The 16609-nt window shown below is 36.2% G+C and overlaps 1 protein-coding gene across 5 annotated transcripts in view; it reads right to left on the bottom strand.

The window, feature by feature from the left end:
* The window catches only part of Ocrl (OCRL inositol polyphosphate-5-phosphatase), a 65740-nt gene that overhangs the window by 30263 nt on the left and 18868 nt on the right, over positions 1-16609 (bottom strand). For all 5 annotated transcript variants that reach the window (XR_010046646.1, XR_010046648.1, XR_010046647.1 and 2 more), the window contains exons 6-18: positions 16476-16565; positions 15693-15813; positions 15447-15608; positions 14105-14206; positions 13460-13574; positions 12481-12597; positions 12183-12370; positions 9700-9811; positions 7578-7687; positions 5802-5937; positions 1543-1653; positions 768-933; positions 267-502 (exon numbers count right to left, since the gene is read on the bottom strand). Coding sequence is in view for 2 of the 5 variants with exons in the window: in XM_013142202.3 (XP_012997656.1) it covers positions 267-502; positions 768-933; positions 1543-1653; positions 5802-5937; positions 7578-7687; positions 9700-9811; positions 12183-12370; positions 12481-12597; positions 13460-13574; positions 14105-14206; positions 15447-15608; positions 15693-15813; positions 16476-16565 (1766 nt within the window). In the remaining 3 variants the exon portion in view is untranslated. The remainder of the gene's footprint in view (positions 1-266; positions 503-767; positions 934-1542; positions 1654-5801; positions 5938-7577; positions 7688-9699; positions 9812-12182; positions 12371-12480; positions 12598-13459; positions 13575-14104; positions 14207-15446; positions 15609-15692; positions 15814-16475; positions 16566-16609) is intronic.

Genomic DNA, 16609 nt, shown 5'->3' with positions numbered 1-16609 from the left:
TTGAGAGCATAAAGCGCTTAACAACTAAGTATTACACTTTTGATGTGAGTGCTTTTAATGTTACTTGGGGGGTTTAACATTATCTATTATGTTTCCAACAAGAAATACAATATTTAAATATAACATTTCCACAATTAGTTTCTCTTCTTTCTTAGGCTTAATCTGCCAGCCCTTCTACCCCAAAAGAAAGCACAGAGATCATGAGGATATCTACTGAGCACTGAAAAACTTATGTGCAAAGGCTTACATCATAGGATGCTTCTTACCAAGTCTATGAGTTTGGTGACCGGAACTTCTCTGATTGGTCTTTTCATTCGGCACAAAGCCTCTAATGATGTACCAAAACAGCTTGGTAGGTAATTTCCACTGATTGTCAGGAAGTAATCTTTGCCTCTATCCAAATGAAGGACAAGAATATCTTCAATTTTATCTTCCCCTGAGTTTAAGATGGTCACAGAGTCTTTGCTGACATATACATCAAGAGAAATGTCCACTGTCTCATCTGAAATGTAGGAGATGGTACAAGGTAACATAGAAACTTCCAATGGAAAAGCAAAAGTGTATGGTCACCAAACGAACAGATGGCCTCTAAAAATTCACCAAACAACAAAAATGAAGCGATTGGACACAGAAAAGTGGCATCACCAGTACGATGACAGTGAAGGTAAGAGACATATGGTTAGAAAATGCGAAGTTAAACCACGCAAATGGAAGTTCTGAGGAGACAGTACATGGCAAGCTGAGACAATGGTAAAGGAAAAACTCACTTGGCTCCAAGTAGCCCTCAAAAGGTTCAGCCCGAAGCCATGGCTTGCAGTACTGGCTGTCATTAAGTTTAGGGATGAAAGAAAAATGGCAGGTAACCTGTCCATTGTTGCTGATCTGGAACTTCTCCTTTTGTAGTTGCCGAAACTTCACATTCTCAAACACAAACTGGGGAACAACAGACAGACACAACCATGCATCACTAGTAGGGGAAGTAAGTCAGTTGGATTATTCCATGGAGACTATGGATAAAGAATAAGGTCATTATTAACCAGGTGTACAACTGCCAGATGCATTCACCAACGGAGCGAACTTCGTGTTATCCACATACAGTACTGAACTCACAGCTGCAGAGAAAGAGTTAGGTAATGCTTGCTACTTCTACAGACTACTCTGATTGCTCCTGAGATCTTAAGAGGGCAAGCTGGCGCTGGTCCAGGTCATTCATCCTGTGACCAAGTACTGGTCTCTGACATATGAACTAGCTAGCAACTCTGCAGTATTAAATAACAGTGGCTAACTTGAGGGTTCACTAGGGCCAGGCAGTGTTTCAAGAGGTTCACGTGTATTAACACATGTAATCCTTACATGAGTCCTTAATCCAGATGAAGGGAAACTGCAGCTCTGACAGGGTAAGATACTTGCTTGGGTCAAGTTCTGGGACACGAATGGAGGTGGTTTGACTCCAGAACACACTTAATGTATATCTATGTAACATAGTTTCCTTTGGGCTAACCATCACAGGCAGTAGAAAGGGAGGCCATTTATTTGGCTCACCTCTCTTCTGCTGAGTTCAAGGGAAGGAAGGAAGTCATTTTCCATTCTATCCATAATGCGCACAATATCCTCAAAGACTTTCCGATACCTCCGTTCATCCACAACTTTCACCTAAAAGAAAATGAAGCCTCTTTTCAATTTTATGTGCTCCTAGTTTATTGCCCTTTGAGATTATTTAACAATTTAAAACTGGTCATTACAGCAACCATTTAAAATAAACTGTGATGCAAACAACGTCCTCAAAAACTCTGATATCTTGCTTCATCCATAACTTCCACCTGAAAGAAAATAGATCCTTATTTTAGTCTTATTTGTTCTCAATCTGTCTCCAAAATTCTCTAACAACTTTTCAAAGGCCAATAAAGTAACTATAAATTAAACTAATAAGCACTATTGAAGAATATATGTTAAAGATAAGGTAAGGTAAGGTACTGCTAAGAATATTTTGTTCCATTGTTAAGTTAGTTGGTGGTGGAAAAATGTGATGATTGTGGTAAAAATCGTTTCTTCTATTACACAAAAGAATAATGCCAAAATATACCACTACTGTTTCTAAAACAGCAGAAAATATAACTGAAACATTTAATTCTATTAGCTGCTATGCATAATGCCAAGAATCCTATCACTGCTCAGATAAATATAAAAGCATTTGTTTGTAAAAGTGAACCTGAGATTATATAATGGCAAAGTCGTGTCAGTAAATGGGACCTATGGCCATTTTAGACAATGGATGACACAAAATATCCTAGAGCAAAATTATAACAGATAAGCAAATCATCTTTACTAATAAGTCAGAAAACTTCCCACCTGATACAACACTTTGAACTTCCTGATACAGCTGTTTCTTAAATATTAAAACTTCATGAGTCAAAAATTAACACAAGTATACAATTTTGAACCTAAGACCCTGTTTTTTTTTATTTTTTGTTTTTTCTTTTTTATCGGTACCGGGGATCAAACTCACAACTGCCTGCTTGCAAGGCATGCACTTATGCTGCTGAGCTAAATTCCCAGCCCAAGACACTGTTTTTAAAAAATTTCATAAAAATCCTTAACAAAAAAGGAATTCATGTACATAGCACAGTACATGTGGAAAACAGCGTCACACTTGAGCCAATATCTCAGAGTGGGCAAGCTTTTTACATTATTTAGACTGTAACTCTTGGAGTACTGCCGATCAATCACTTCAGTGCGACCAGGATCCAAACTATACATTATGCTAAAACGAATTTTATACTTCAACAAGATTTTGCATATTTTTATTTCGAAGAAAATATTTTTACCCATGTCTTTTTATTTTCATATCCCATGGGAGCTACAAATCAAGGAATGTTGCGATTTGAGCAAACTGAGATACAAAAGATCAACTAACTTGCTCTTTGTCATCCTTAATCCAAAGATGACATATGGATGACTAGCTGAACCTTTTCCAAAATATCCAAGATATGCCAGAATGAAATCTGGTAAGTCTTAAAATTACAGAAGCCTGTATGTACTAATCACAATCTCCAGGACATGGGACTCAAGCATCTAAACTTTTTTTAAAAGCTCTCTAGAGAATCCTTAGCTCCTTATTGTGTGAGAATGCAATAGACTACAGCATAAAATGGAAAGGTGGAATCCTTGGCTTAATCTCAGCCAGATGATAGCAAATTTTCTAAAATTAATTGGCCATGGAGTGCTTGGCTCCTGTGCTATCAGTCATTGTGGCAATGGTGGTAAAAATATAATGTGGTTTTTAAAGCCTCTAATCATAGCATGCCTAAGAGTCCAAAACACTCAATAAAAGCTACCCCTTTCTCAATGGATTAAATGATTTAATGCCACATCAAGGAAAATGAGGAGGGAACCCCTCTCCCAAATTTTATCACCTGTATACCCATCTCAGAAGAGGAAATTACTAACAAAATTAGACATTCAAAAGAAAGCACAATGAGTTAGATCTTTATGTGAGAACACAGATCGCTCTCTAAGACACACTATTAAAAGTTACAAAAGGCAGGTTTATATATCATATGGCATGAGATCACACAAAACAAAATTTTGTCTATGGGTAAACAGAAAAGCATATGCAAAGTCTAGAACTGTACTTTCCAATAACAACCATGAGACACACAGAGGCACTTAAATTTAAATTACTATGAATTAAATGGAACTAAAACTTAGCCACATCTCACATATTCAATAGCTACCAGCAACTAGCAGCTACTGAACTGGGGAGCACAGACACAGGGCATTTTCTTCACCATAGAAAGTTCTAGTAGACAATGCTGGTTTGGACAAAACTGGGAGTGGAAGATGATCAGGACTGAAGAAAAATAAGCCTTACCTGTAAGTTCTATCTAGAGTTTTAAAGAAAAAGCACTTCTGTGCTACTGTATAATTTAAAAGTTATTAAAAATTAGAAAGGTAGAATTTGAATAAAGATACACAAAAATAGAGAATCCTTAGCTCCAGAAATCCTGGAGAATTGTTAGTTATCCCACAGGAGCTTTGGGTTAATGTGCATGGAGTATTAAAAATATTCCAAGGTCCTAAAAGAAATACAAACAAAATACCAAAGCATAGCTAATTAAACCAAGGAGGTTAGTATTTAAGGAAAGATACCCTTTTGAAACAGATTAAGAGAATTCAAATGGTGGTCTGCAAGTACAAATGAACTAGGTAGGCTCAAAGTAGTATCTGAAGGCACATTTAATCAGGAAGTACTTTAGAACTATGGGAACATTTGCAGTAGTAGAAAAAGTATGACTTTGGGAGTTAAGACTAAAGATTTGAACTCAGCTCTCCTAGTTGAATAATCTGAGATACTGAACTCACTTGTTCTCCACTTGCTTATCTGTTAAATGGGAAACACTGAAGTCAAAATGCTGTGAGAAGGAAATATGTTCAAATTACTTAGCAAAGTTCCTGGCACACAGCCACTAGCTGCTATCTGAGCAATGCTTACTATTTTAGAATTTAAAAATGGGGGGCCACGGCCATAGCTCAGTGTACACACTTAGGGTATACAAAATCCTGGAGTCCACCTCCAGTGTCACACAAAACAACCTCTCAAATAAAAAAGTTCCAAGAATAAAATTTCCAAATGGACAAAAAAAGGCCTAATTGTCTTGATAAAATTATAAGACCAAGTCGGGGATTTAGTTCAGCAGCACAAGTGCCTGACTGGCAAGCTCGAGTTTGTGATTTCGATCCCTGGTACCAGAAAAAAAAGCCCACAAAAAATTATAAGACCAAGAACTAATTTTTTATCATCAAAGAAAAGCCCTAAGGCCATTCTTTAAAAGCAGAGCAAGATAAGACATTAGGGTTGATACCTATCTCAGATGCTAAAAAATGTGACATAAACACAGGAGAAAGAAATCTACTCTACTATGCTCTTTACAAGCCTGAACTCATTAATCTTCATGAATAGGTACTATTCTCCATATTTTATAGAGGAGGGGACTAAGGCAGAGAAATGTTATATAAAGTGCTCACGGGTCACACAATTAGAAAATGGTTTAGTTGGAATGCAAATCCAAGCAGTCTGCTACAAAGTTCATCACACTAAACACTTCACCGGATGCATTCTGATAAGATTATGTAACTGCAAATACAGAAAATTCCCAAGAAATAATGTAAATGTGATGGCAGTAGTAAGTCAGCAAAATTCCAACATATAATCTGTACACAAACAACAGGTAAAAATACAATGAGGGAAAAAAAAAACAACTCACATAGAGACAAAAATTAAGTAATCACCCATTCCTTTAGGCTAGTATGCAACAGAGTTAAAGAAAATCTTAAAAACTGTGTCCCTGTACAGGAAGACATCACACTAGCAAGGATGGCACTATACCTTGTAAGGCAATACTCAAGGTTTGGTCATATTTTGATCCATTTGTGCTTTTACTCCTGCTGTTAACACTTCTCCACTCAAAATCTCTCTTTTTGGTGTTTCCTTACTATATTTTTGATGAAAAGCCAGTTATCCTTCAAGACCTAGCTTCTAACTCTTCTTTATGCCACTGCTTTTTGCAGGTATAAATTAGTCCCCAAACATTATGTAGCATGAGAAACTTCAGGGTGACAAAAAGACGTGCCACATGAAGGGCTATAATGATAACATCTGGAAGGGTTCAGGGCACTGACTTCTTAAATTTCCAAATGATTATGGACACTTATGGTTCATAAAATTACAAATTTTCTGAGTCTACAAATGCTCTACATGTAAGATATTTAACATGCAAACAAATGAACAAACAAGCACGTACCCCAATATGGAAGAGGGCGCTCACAGGCTTGTGGTCGCTGGTTTTCAGTTCCATGTGACTCCGATAATTAAGCTGATTAACATTTGTTCCTCTCCAAAGGATTCGGTCACACCATGCTGGAATCCGACATTTTCCACTGAAAATAAAGAAATCAGTTATAAGGAGAACATAGTACACGAGAACATAACATTTACCACAGTAATTTAGACCTAGGCCCATATGCTTCTTTTTCTTTTTTTTTTTATTTTAAAGAGAAAAAACACTAAAAACAATGACACAAAATTTCACAACAAGGTAGTAAGACAGTAACAATGGTTAACACATTGTATATTGTTATCTTCCAAGCAGTTGTTCATATTACAAGCTATAGGCATGAAAAAGTGATCAAATAATTATTGAACAAACATCTTTCTGGCTATGTTGCAAGCTCTACTAAGGGAATGTGTGATTATTTGCCACTGAACTCCTACAACCTAGCTGAGTATCTGGTGTAAAGTAAGTGTTGGATGAGGTTATCTAATAAATTAATAATGGTTTTCCTGAGATCAGGATTACATATTCAGCAATGTCACCACAGGTAAAAATATAAAGGTACCTTCTTAAAATTTCCTTAGGTCAGGGTTCTATTCTGAACACTACTTCTTCCCTTGCTGTATGAAGTGCAATTATACTCCATAACAGGTAGCTAATATGTTATAAAAATCCATTCCTCTATTCCTAGACTGGGATTAATCTGGAAAGGACTAACAGTAGAGATTTCTCCTTTAAACCTGAACTTCAGTGGATAAATCTAGTATCTTCTGATAATGAACTAAAATGTAGCATGAAGGTCTGAGCATATTATAGTCTACAGAATACCAAGAGTAGAGATAAACCTATTCATTGTTCTATTAAAGTAAGTGATAGCTTGTACACTTGATTTAGAAGGTGACATACATATTTCCTATCAGTAGCTCTTCAGCTGGATCTCAGATCAGGTATAGGGGAGAAAACAAGGCAAACTGTATATGATCTATCAGTGTCACTTTTCATTTGCTGATCAGCTCCTTCGGAGGATAGGCATACAGACTCCTCCAACTGCCCACTCCACCCCTAACCCCGGGTGAGTCTGAAGCAGCTGAGTATACCCAGGGATTCTTTCTCTTTCATGCTTCTGTGTTCAGCTAGGTAGGAAACATAAGAAACAAAAATATTGATAGTACACAGAGGACAAAGAGTTACCAAGAACTTACTGACAGGGGTGCTTTATTGGGGTGATCAGGAAACCAAAAGGTATCTTAGGCAGTGGTTCTCAGTTTTCTTTACCAGTGGCAGATAAGGGATCCAGGTATCAGTATCTTTAAAAACTCCGCCAAAAGGTTCTAATGTGTTCTTGAGACTGAAAATTACTACACTAGAAGTATTTTTCATATCTCTTTGTTTAAACCTTCTTGTGTCCAGTTAAATAGCTGAGAAGCAGTTCAGGCACAAAGAACCAGTAGGTGAGAAACAGGGCAAGATCAGAGAGGTGAGAATCTAAACAAGTCAGCTGAGGTGAAAGACACAAAGCACTGCAGGTAAACCATAACATTTTACCGCCCTGACATGTAAGCAAAACCCTCTTGAAACAAGCACACCTTTGAGCATTCACGAACTCTTCTGGAATAGTGCTACATCATTAGATCTTTATCTCTGTTTATGGTATGAGCTAACACATTCCTAGTTTCTTGCCAACATGAATAGATAGGTTGAGATCAAGTTTTTACCCACTGTGTGAGAAGATTCTTATTACTTTACCTAGAATCCCATCGGTCTGTTTTGGAGTCATATTTGTAAGTAGGGATAAACTTGATTTCCCCTTCGTTGAAGTCAATAAATGCTTTTTTTTGTGTGCGTTGAATATTTAGCTACAGATAGAAAGAAACATCATGTAAGAAAGATAATACTATCTTAATATGTGACAATCAAGTTAATTAGCCACTGTTCCCATTTCTAAGTATCTAATTCCATAGCTTTTACATAAATGAAGTGTCCACATCTTATGAATTTAATCTCCGCATTCTCACGGCATCTAAACTCACCTTCAGATAGGATGCTCACCATTGGCACATCACTAATATTTTTATTGCCAATAGTGGCCATGGATAAAATGGAATCATGAAATCTGGACAATCATATGTTCCTTGGAACTGGGCAGGAACCATCGAACATAATTATAATAATGTTTTAAAAGCACACAAATGTTAAATGGACAATTCCCAAAACCAAATTTAGTAAATTGTTACACACTGTTGTGAAAGTTATCCTCACTCAAATATTTAACCAGTGTTAAATAAGACTCAAGTATTCCACTGTATTCATTTGGAGGAAGAAATACAAAGGAATGAACCAGCCGACCTCAAAGTTAAGGCCGACAGCCAAGAAAGGCTCACTACAAAGATCATTCTACTATAAAAAACCTGAATTTTGACCAAGATCAAAATGGATTTCATACGAATTTAGATATTTGAATCAAGTCAAAATATTTTCTTTCTTCAGGATCAACTTGAAGTCATTTGTAGGAAAACAGATAAACATCACAATGTTAAGTGACATAAATCAGACATATAGCCATAAATATCATGTTTTTTCTTATAGGAAAAATCCAAAATATAAAGAGCAAAACAAAAGATTAAAAAATTGTATCTTAGCCAGGCATAGTGGCGCACATCTGTACTCCCAGCACTTGGGAGGCTGAGGCAGGTGGATCGTTGCAAGTTCGAGACCAGCCTGGGTTACAAAAAGTGAGCTCAAGGCCAGCCTGAACTGCATAGTGAGACCCTGTCTCAAAAAGACAAAAAAATTTTTTTCTTTCCTTAATAAGACGTATGCTGTTATGCCAGTATCTTGCAGTTCTGGGTGTGTATGTCTCTGTGTGTGTGTGTGTGTGTATCTCCAAAGAAAATGAAATCACCACACAAATGAGATACCCATATGCTCATATTTACTGCAACATTATTCACAAAAGTCAAACTACGGATGAAGTGGTAAAGAAAGTGTATGGAATATTATTTAGCTATAATAGAGAATGAAATTCTGCCATTTCAACCAAGACACATGGAACTAGAGATCATTATGCTAAAGAAAATGAGCCAGACACAGACAAATACTGCACATTTTCACTTACATGTAGTAGCTTAAAAAAGCAACTTGAACATAGATAGTGATTACTAAATGCTGGAAAGGGTAAGGGACAGAGTGGATAAAGGGAGTTGGATTCATTAGTGCATCTTATATGCCTGTGTTGATGTATCACACCGAACAAAATTAACATGTACAATTTATACATGTTAAAGAACATATATATGGAAACTGGGGTCCTGAATAGGAAGTTTTACATAAATTTTACAGAATCAATGCTTTTTCAACAACTATATATCAGCTTACTCCAATTTATTAATCAGTTCACATTAGATCATAGCTTATGCTATTTATTCCCAAAAAACTTGTTTGCTTCCCAGTCTCGCTCACAGGGCCTCCCTCTTCTATCTGTAAGCTGCTGCTCAGTCTGCCTAGTAATAATAGAACAGTTTTCACTGTTTCATCTGTCAAACCATATCAACAGAGCTGAAGATCCACTTGCTCCAAGAAATGTTCTCCAGGTAGCCTGCCTATTTTCCAGCTCATTTATATAAATCTCTGAAATCTCTGCTTGATAATGACTTACTAAATAAAAGTTTTATTACCTTTTATCACCAATGCTCTCCCTTCTTCCCATCCAAGTACTTAATCAAAGCACTACAAATCTTATTACTCAATATATCACTAATCAGTTTTTTAGAAGACAGTATGACCTTCCCAACTCTTCTTAGAGTAAGACTTGTCTCCCATGTATCTATTTCAAACTCCTAACAATCTTTGCCATGGAAACTTTACTTACCTGGTCAAATTTTAAGAGTCTCTGAAGGTCATTCTTATTAATAAGACTTTTCACCTCATTGGCATCAGGCATGCAAAGCCTATAGTTCAAATCTCCCAACCAAATGACAACACTGAGGATCAAGAAATATATGAACAGAAGTAGCAATAATTAATATAAAATCAATCAGAGAGGAATGAGAAGAAAAATACATAGATTATAAGAATTCATTTATCATTATCTGACAAGAAACTTAAAGCAGTAACTCTTTGGGAGGAAGTATTATTAACACCCCAAGAAACAGTGGGTTACAAAATAGGTGGAAAAACAGGCACTCCACACACGAAGAAGAAAGGGAAATATAAGGTATTCATGGAATTCAGAAGCCTAGGAGTTAATGGACTAAGAAGCATTTAGTTCTTTGCTGGACTAGCTTCAAAATTTTGCCTGGCTGCTTGCCAGGTCTCTAGGGAGAGAGACTCTCAATGCTTTCTGCCGCTCAAAATCCTGAGGTTCTATGAACTCACTCTAAGGTCTATCTGGCCTGAATGACAGCACTCCCAAGTAGGACTGACTAAGAAAAGTAGATCTCGGGCTCTCCAGGATGGTCAACCTGCTTATTCCTGCATAAGACCTACAGAGCAAAGTTCTAGGCAAGAAACAGACTGGCAAAGGTATGGGATTCCAGTTCGAAATCACAGCCTCATGCTTCAAGATGTGATGAAAGGGAGACCCAGAAATTACTGCATTAGAAAAGATTCTCCTGTGAGCTATTATAAGCTTCCCATATCAATCTCAAATGCAACATGAGATTTCTGGAATCTGGGGAAATAAATTTATGGAGTTACAGGGCAATTTCATGATTAAAAAGTACAGCCTTGATTCTGACACTATGAAACAATTCTAGAAGGTATGATCCAAACTATGGTGAAAGTTTTATTTTTGTTTGTAACAATAACAGACACATTGCTATTAAATACTCTTCCCAAGGAAGTACTCCCTCTTGCTTCAAACACATTTATTATACTGCTCTTACCATTTTCTGGAGCAGTTCTGGAAATTTTATTTTTTGAGTGTCTTTAGTTACACTCCTGTGGCTGCCTTAATGTCCTGAACTGATTCAACATGTCTGTCTTTCATGGTAATTCTGACTTAGGGGAAAAGTCAGAAGTCATACAATGTGAGATCTGGTGAATATGGTGGATGAAGATGTACTATTATGCTTTTACACACTTTCTACTGGACGGCATCTGAGCATTCACTATTTTTCACCACACCTCATTACATCACTCGTGAAAGAATGACTTCCAGAACTGCTTTAGGCAGTGGGAATAATGGTGTTATGAATAAGTGTATTCAAAGAGAGGGATATATTTGGAGAAGGATTAATGGCGATGTGTCTTTTACTATAATAACTTTAACATTCAAGCATACATTGCATATTTTAATCACCCATTTTATATGATCCTAATTACTGAAGCAATAAACACTCCAATAACACTACCTTCCACTAATCTTTCCTCAATCACCCTGATTTTAATATCCTTACATTGTCTTTTGCTTTACTACTAATCCTGATCTCAAACTATTCTAAACCACCTTATCAGAATTTCAATGACCAGTATTAATGTCTTTGCAAATAGTTACTATCACAATAACACTCAATGGATTTGTATCCTAAGTTCGATTCATCACTGATCTATCTCTGCCACTCTGCTTTTAATAATCACAACCATTAGAAAGAACAATATAGATCTGCATTCACTGGCATGGAAAAGGACCCACAATAAATAGGACAATATGGTCTTATACAACAAGAATGTGTGTGTTTGTACATGAATATTATCTAGAATGCACTATTTAATGGAATCATAATGTATGTCAGAATATACTTTTAAATTTTCTGTAGCTGAATTTAAAAAGTCAAAAAAAAAAAACAAGTGAAAACCAAGTATCACTTAGCCCGATATATCTTAATTGTTATTTCAACATGTGATTAACATTAAAAAATTGAGATAGTCAACATTTCCCTCTTAAGTCTTTCAAATCCAACATACTGTTTATGATCAGAGGATATCTCAATTTGGGTAGACCACTTTTTCAAGTGCAGAACAGCCATATATGGCCAGTGGTTATCATACAAGACAGCACAGATTTTAGATATACACCCAACTATAAGGACTGGCTGGGAACAATAGAGAAGTGGTGAGGTGTTTTTACTGTTAGTCTTATCTTTTGTTTTAAATTTACAATGAAAACTTCTGCTTTATAATAAAATCCAAAAACTGACTCCAATTGACAGACCGTTCTGGCATTACCCTATATACTTCATTAATACAAGTAACGTTTCTTCTGATGTCAAACCTAATTTCTCAGTAAGTCTGCTAGTCCTCTTGCTTGTGTCCCTAATCTCTAAATGACAATCCCTCACTCTTCACAGTTCTAGAGCTTCTCACCACATTTATGCTCACTATTCAAAGGCCACAGGAGAGATAACCACTCACTCATGTTTCATGATGTTCAGTTGTGGGAGGGTCTGACTGGGGACTACAAAACTCATTCTTGCACAGATGTCTTTATAATCTTGATTTCTTCTCTCAAAGTCTTCCACGTGGGCAGCCAGGTGGGAATTGACAATGCAGAAGGTAGTGTTGTGAAACACAAATCTCACGGCTACTCCACCTTTGTTTCCCTGTTAGCAAGTACAATTATTTAATTATTCCCAGTTAGTTGCACATTAAGCATCAATTTAATTTCACATGGACATAAATAATAGTCCAGGGTACTTCCCAAGTAACTCACCATTTTCCCCATGATCCCAGTTCCAACTGTTTCTGTAGCAACATCACGAATATACCGATATTGATCCTTTCTGGCAAATATAAGGAGCATCATCCCAACAAGGCGGACTAGTTGAACCTATGAATTCCAGAGTTATAAAAGGCACTGTTAACATCACTCTTTGCCACATATTGAACTTCCTGGAATTAATTTTTCTACCAAAATGACATACCAATGCTCAAAAATCTAAATCCAAATGTTCTAATTTCCCAGAAGATCCTATAAACTGGAAACCACAATTCTCTTGGGGACGCTCCAACCTGGCTCTGACCATTAAAGTTAAAAGTCTTGGGTGACAATGAGTATACTCAACTCCAAACTTATTCTTTTAATAACTTTTTCAAAAGTTCAAATAACACGGCAAAAAAACTGCTATGCCCATTTGTTCCTTTTACTACTCTTAGTTTCTGATTTCTAATTTTCTAAGAAATCTGCATCTATAAACAGTAACCCTTTTTACTTTATTTTTAGTATGTGAACTAGAGCTAGAAATATGCTTGAGATACATATTAATCAGAAACCTGTATGAGAGGAAAAACACATTATCTATCTAAATTTTTAAAAAGATATAGAGGAAAATCACTCAGATTACTCCTTTTAAAGAGCTTACTATGGTATGTCAGCAAACAACTTCAATCTGAAACATTTATTGCACAAATTAGTTACTTTATATGTAATTATTTTGCATTAATTATTGATATGAGTACAACACAATCTTTTCCCCCTACAAGCTATCTAAGCAATTGAAATATAGGATCGGAAAACTTGGGAACTTTTTTTCCTAGGAAATAAGTATGAAGGATTAGTCTGCCCTATTCCAATATTACACATATGGAAAAGTCAATTAAATCATTGTTTTGGAATGAGTTACAAATAATGGAATACCTTCCAGTGAGTTCTAGTTAGTCATATACTAAAAAAATAATTAAATGTGGCTTACTTTCTTATACTTGGCTTTGGAATGCAAACCTCTCTCTACAGCCATGCACCATTCTTGTTCCTTTACAGATTCAAAGTAGAAAAAGGCTTCTGTGCTCAAGTCTAGCTCTTGGAATCTAAGAGGGGAAAAAATATATGGTATCTATACATATTCTATAACTGTCTCTTGCTACCCTTGGTTCCATTTGCTGAGATATTAGACCAACAAAAGAAAGAAAAAAAATAGAAGAGACATTAAATTTTATCAAACTGCTCCACTGAACTAGGTTATCAGTAAGAACAGTTTTCTAAAGAATCTCCACAAGTACATTCATAGGTCATGCAAAAGATAAACAAAATCCTCCTATGAGGTTTAACAATAGAACTTTGATTTTGTGACCTTATTATAGTCACTGTAGAAGTAACTTCAAGACTCAGTTTCTATGAAGAGTATACTTTGCTTTTTATGGGTTTTGAGAAGACTAGATGCTTCTTTATATCATGTTAGATATCTATTCCATTCTGATCTCACAAATTTGACCCACAAATTAACTTATGCCTATCGTCCCTGGTAGTCTAAACAATTTGTTCAAGAAGGTAGGCAAAATGTCTTATAAACAAACACCAGAAATAAAGTAAAAAAGAAGTTCCAGAAGTGTTTTGTTACCCAATGCAGTAGATATCAGGAGGATTCGGATCACAGTTCAGCCAAGGTTCTAACCCACTATCTGGAGACTGGCCATTCACATTCCAAGTTCCAACAAAAAACCTAGTATGTAACACCAAAAAATACATTGAAAACAAAGATCAAGTATAAACAGAAGCCCTGTTCATCATTTCTATGCAAGCGTATGTTCCTAATAAGCCACAATGATTCTTCAAAGTGTTTTGACATATACATAAGAAAACTTACTTGTAGGATATAGACAATGGGGTTTATGTTGTTATATATTATGTGAAACTACAGAAAAGAATCAAGTCAACATGTTAAGAAACAAAACATTAATTGTTTTAGCATATTCTTATCCAGTTAAACTCCACACTCATACTTGAAGGGAGAGGTTATAAATGGAAAGAGGTATTTTCATGTTGCAGACTAATATAGGTATTTGCACTCTAATATAGGTAGTTGTTTTATAAGGAGTCATAGCTGAATTAAAGACCTCACTTCCCAAAGATGGCAAGGACATCCATGTAGGAAATTCTGATGAGGCACATATAGTATTAAGGGAGAAAGCAGAAGGGAAAACTCATGACTGTCTTAACTGTTTGCCTACAAATATAACCATCATGTGGAATATGAGGAATAAGAGAAACTAGAGATATAGTTACTGTTGAATTAGAATAACTGAGGCATGATGGGTTAGCAGATTCTTGGACTAAAAGGGAACGCTTTGTTCATAATAATAAAGAAAAGTGTTGTCACATCACGTATTGGAGACATATGTCACACCACATCACAGTCCACATATAATACTACGTATACCAGGTCCAGAAAAGAGGATATTAGCAAGTAAAGGGAAAATAAAGAGTAATAGAGGAAAACAATCCATAATAGATCTTCCAATCAAGAGGACTGGGTGAAATTTTCCTTAGTTAACTTACCAAAATTAGGATTTAGTGTTAGTGGTGGACTTTAATTTTCCAGTATACTGCCTCGATAAAAAGTCAGCAGGCCAGACAAATAATCACACTTTCATATAGAATGTGCTAAGGGACAGTTCTCTAGTGTATGTGAGCTTGATTTAGTTCCCTAAGACCAAATAGAAACATTAGTAGACTTGGTATATCTTAGTAGTCAGAAACTCCAAGGATAATTGTAGCATCTTCATCATTTTGGATATGCATACTATTGAGCAGCACAAAGCAAAGGGCATGCATCCAATGATCATTCCTTTTTAGTGTTTTTATAGTATTTAATTCATAATTAAGCTAATACCCTAAGTACCAAAAAGTCAGTGTCTATTATACATAACTCTTTAGACTCAGGAAGGAGAAAAGACACTAACTTGAAAGTCTGTATGTTGACATATTCTTTCTCTCGCTTTGCCAGGATATGTTTGATGAGACCTTCTCGTGTCCCAGACTGAGTATTTGGTACAAAGAGCTTCCTCATGGTGTTGGTCACTTTAGGCAGTTCCTTGTTAGAAGCTTCTTTTTCACGTGGAAGCCTAGCAAATAAATGATAAATTCAAGTAAAAATTTCTAAAATATAAATCTCCTACAGGAGAGATACGTTGCAATGTAGGACTTACATTCTATTCACAGATGGGGGTGGGGGTGGGGGCTCCCGGTGAATCCCTGTAGACTGATTTTGTGAATTCATTTTCTTGTCTAAATTCATGGATGAAAAATTATCCTCAAATCCAAGAAGTCCTGAAGCACAGAGAACCCACAGTCAAAGGGGGAGAAAAGCTGACATCCAACATACCAGAATGGTCAGGACTTTTAATTAATCATGATTTGCTTGGTGGAATTATTAAAGAGAAAGGTACTACAAAGAGTAGTAGCTACTTAGATTAGGGGAAGAAGCACATATGTCTTTGAAGTACTGATATATTAATCTGTACATAATAATCTGGAATTTAATAGTAGCTAACATTTATTGAAGACAGCGCAATTCCTATTTGACAGAAAGGGATTATATCATTATTTCCCTTAATAATCATAAAACCTCAAGGTAGGTACTACTAAAATCTTCCAATGTGGAAGAAAAAGGAATGGAAGTTCGAGTTGTTGAGTAACTTGACCAAGATCATTTAACTAGTGAGCCCCAGTCTTGGGATTCAAACCCAGGCTATCTGGCTCTGGAGTCTGTATTTTTTACCACTTTGCTAAGCTGGCTCCTCAAGAGCTGTTATGCCACAGAAAGGATAAAGACTGAGAGGATAAACAGTGGCCATGGACTTGATTAAAACCACTCCGCAGGTGATTATGTCTGATTTTGACTTTAATCCACATCATCCCATTTGGCCTAACTAAATCCACTAACTCTAAAATGATCACAGCAACCAGTGACAAAAGAATCCTTTCAGTACCTGGAAAAATAGAAGGCTTGTCCTTAGTGTCTAATTTCTGATACCAGCTGGATGAGTCTTTTTGCTCTGGAACAAGAAGCTGAGACTGAGCTGAAAAGATAAGTCATAGTCAGAAACTAGGGAAACTGGTATTG

This window comes from Cavia porcellus, unplaced genomic scaffold, assembly GCF_034190915.1.
Source record: "Cavia porcellus strain 051 isolate PalLab524CR breed Dunkin Hartley unplaced genomic scaffold, mCavPor4.1 scaffold_3, whole genome shotgun sequence".
NCBI lineage: Eukaryota > Metazoa > Chordata > Mammalia > Rodentia > Caviidae > Cavia > Cavia porcellus.
This window is presented reverse-complemented; position numbering and strand designations above follow the sequence as displayed.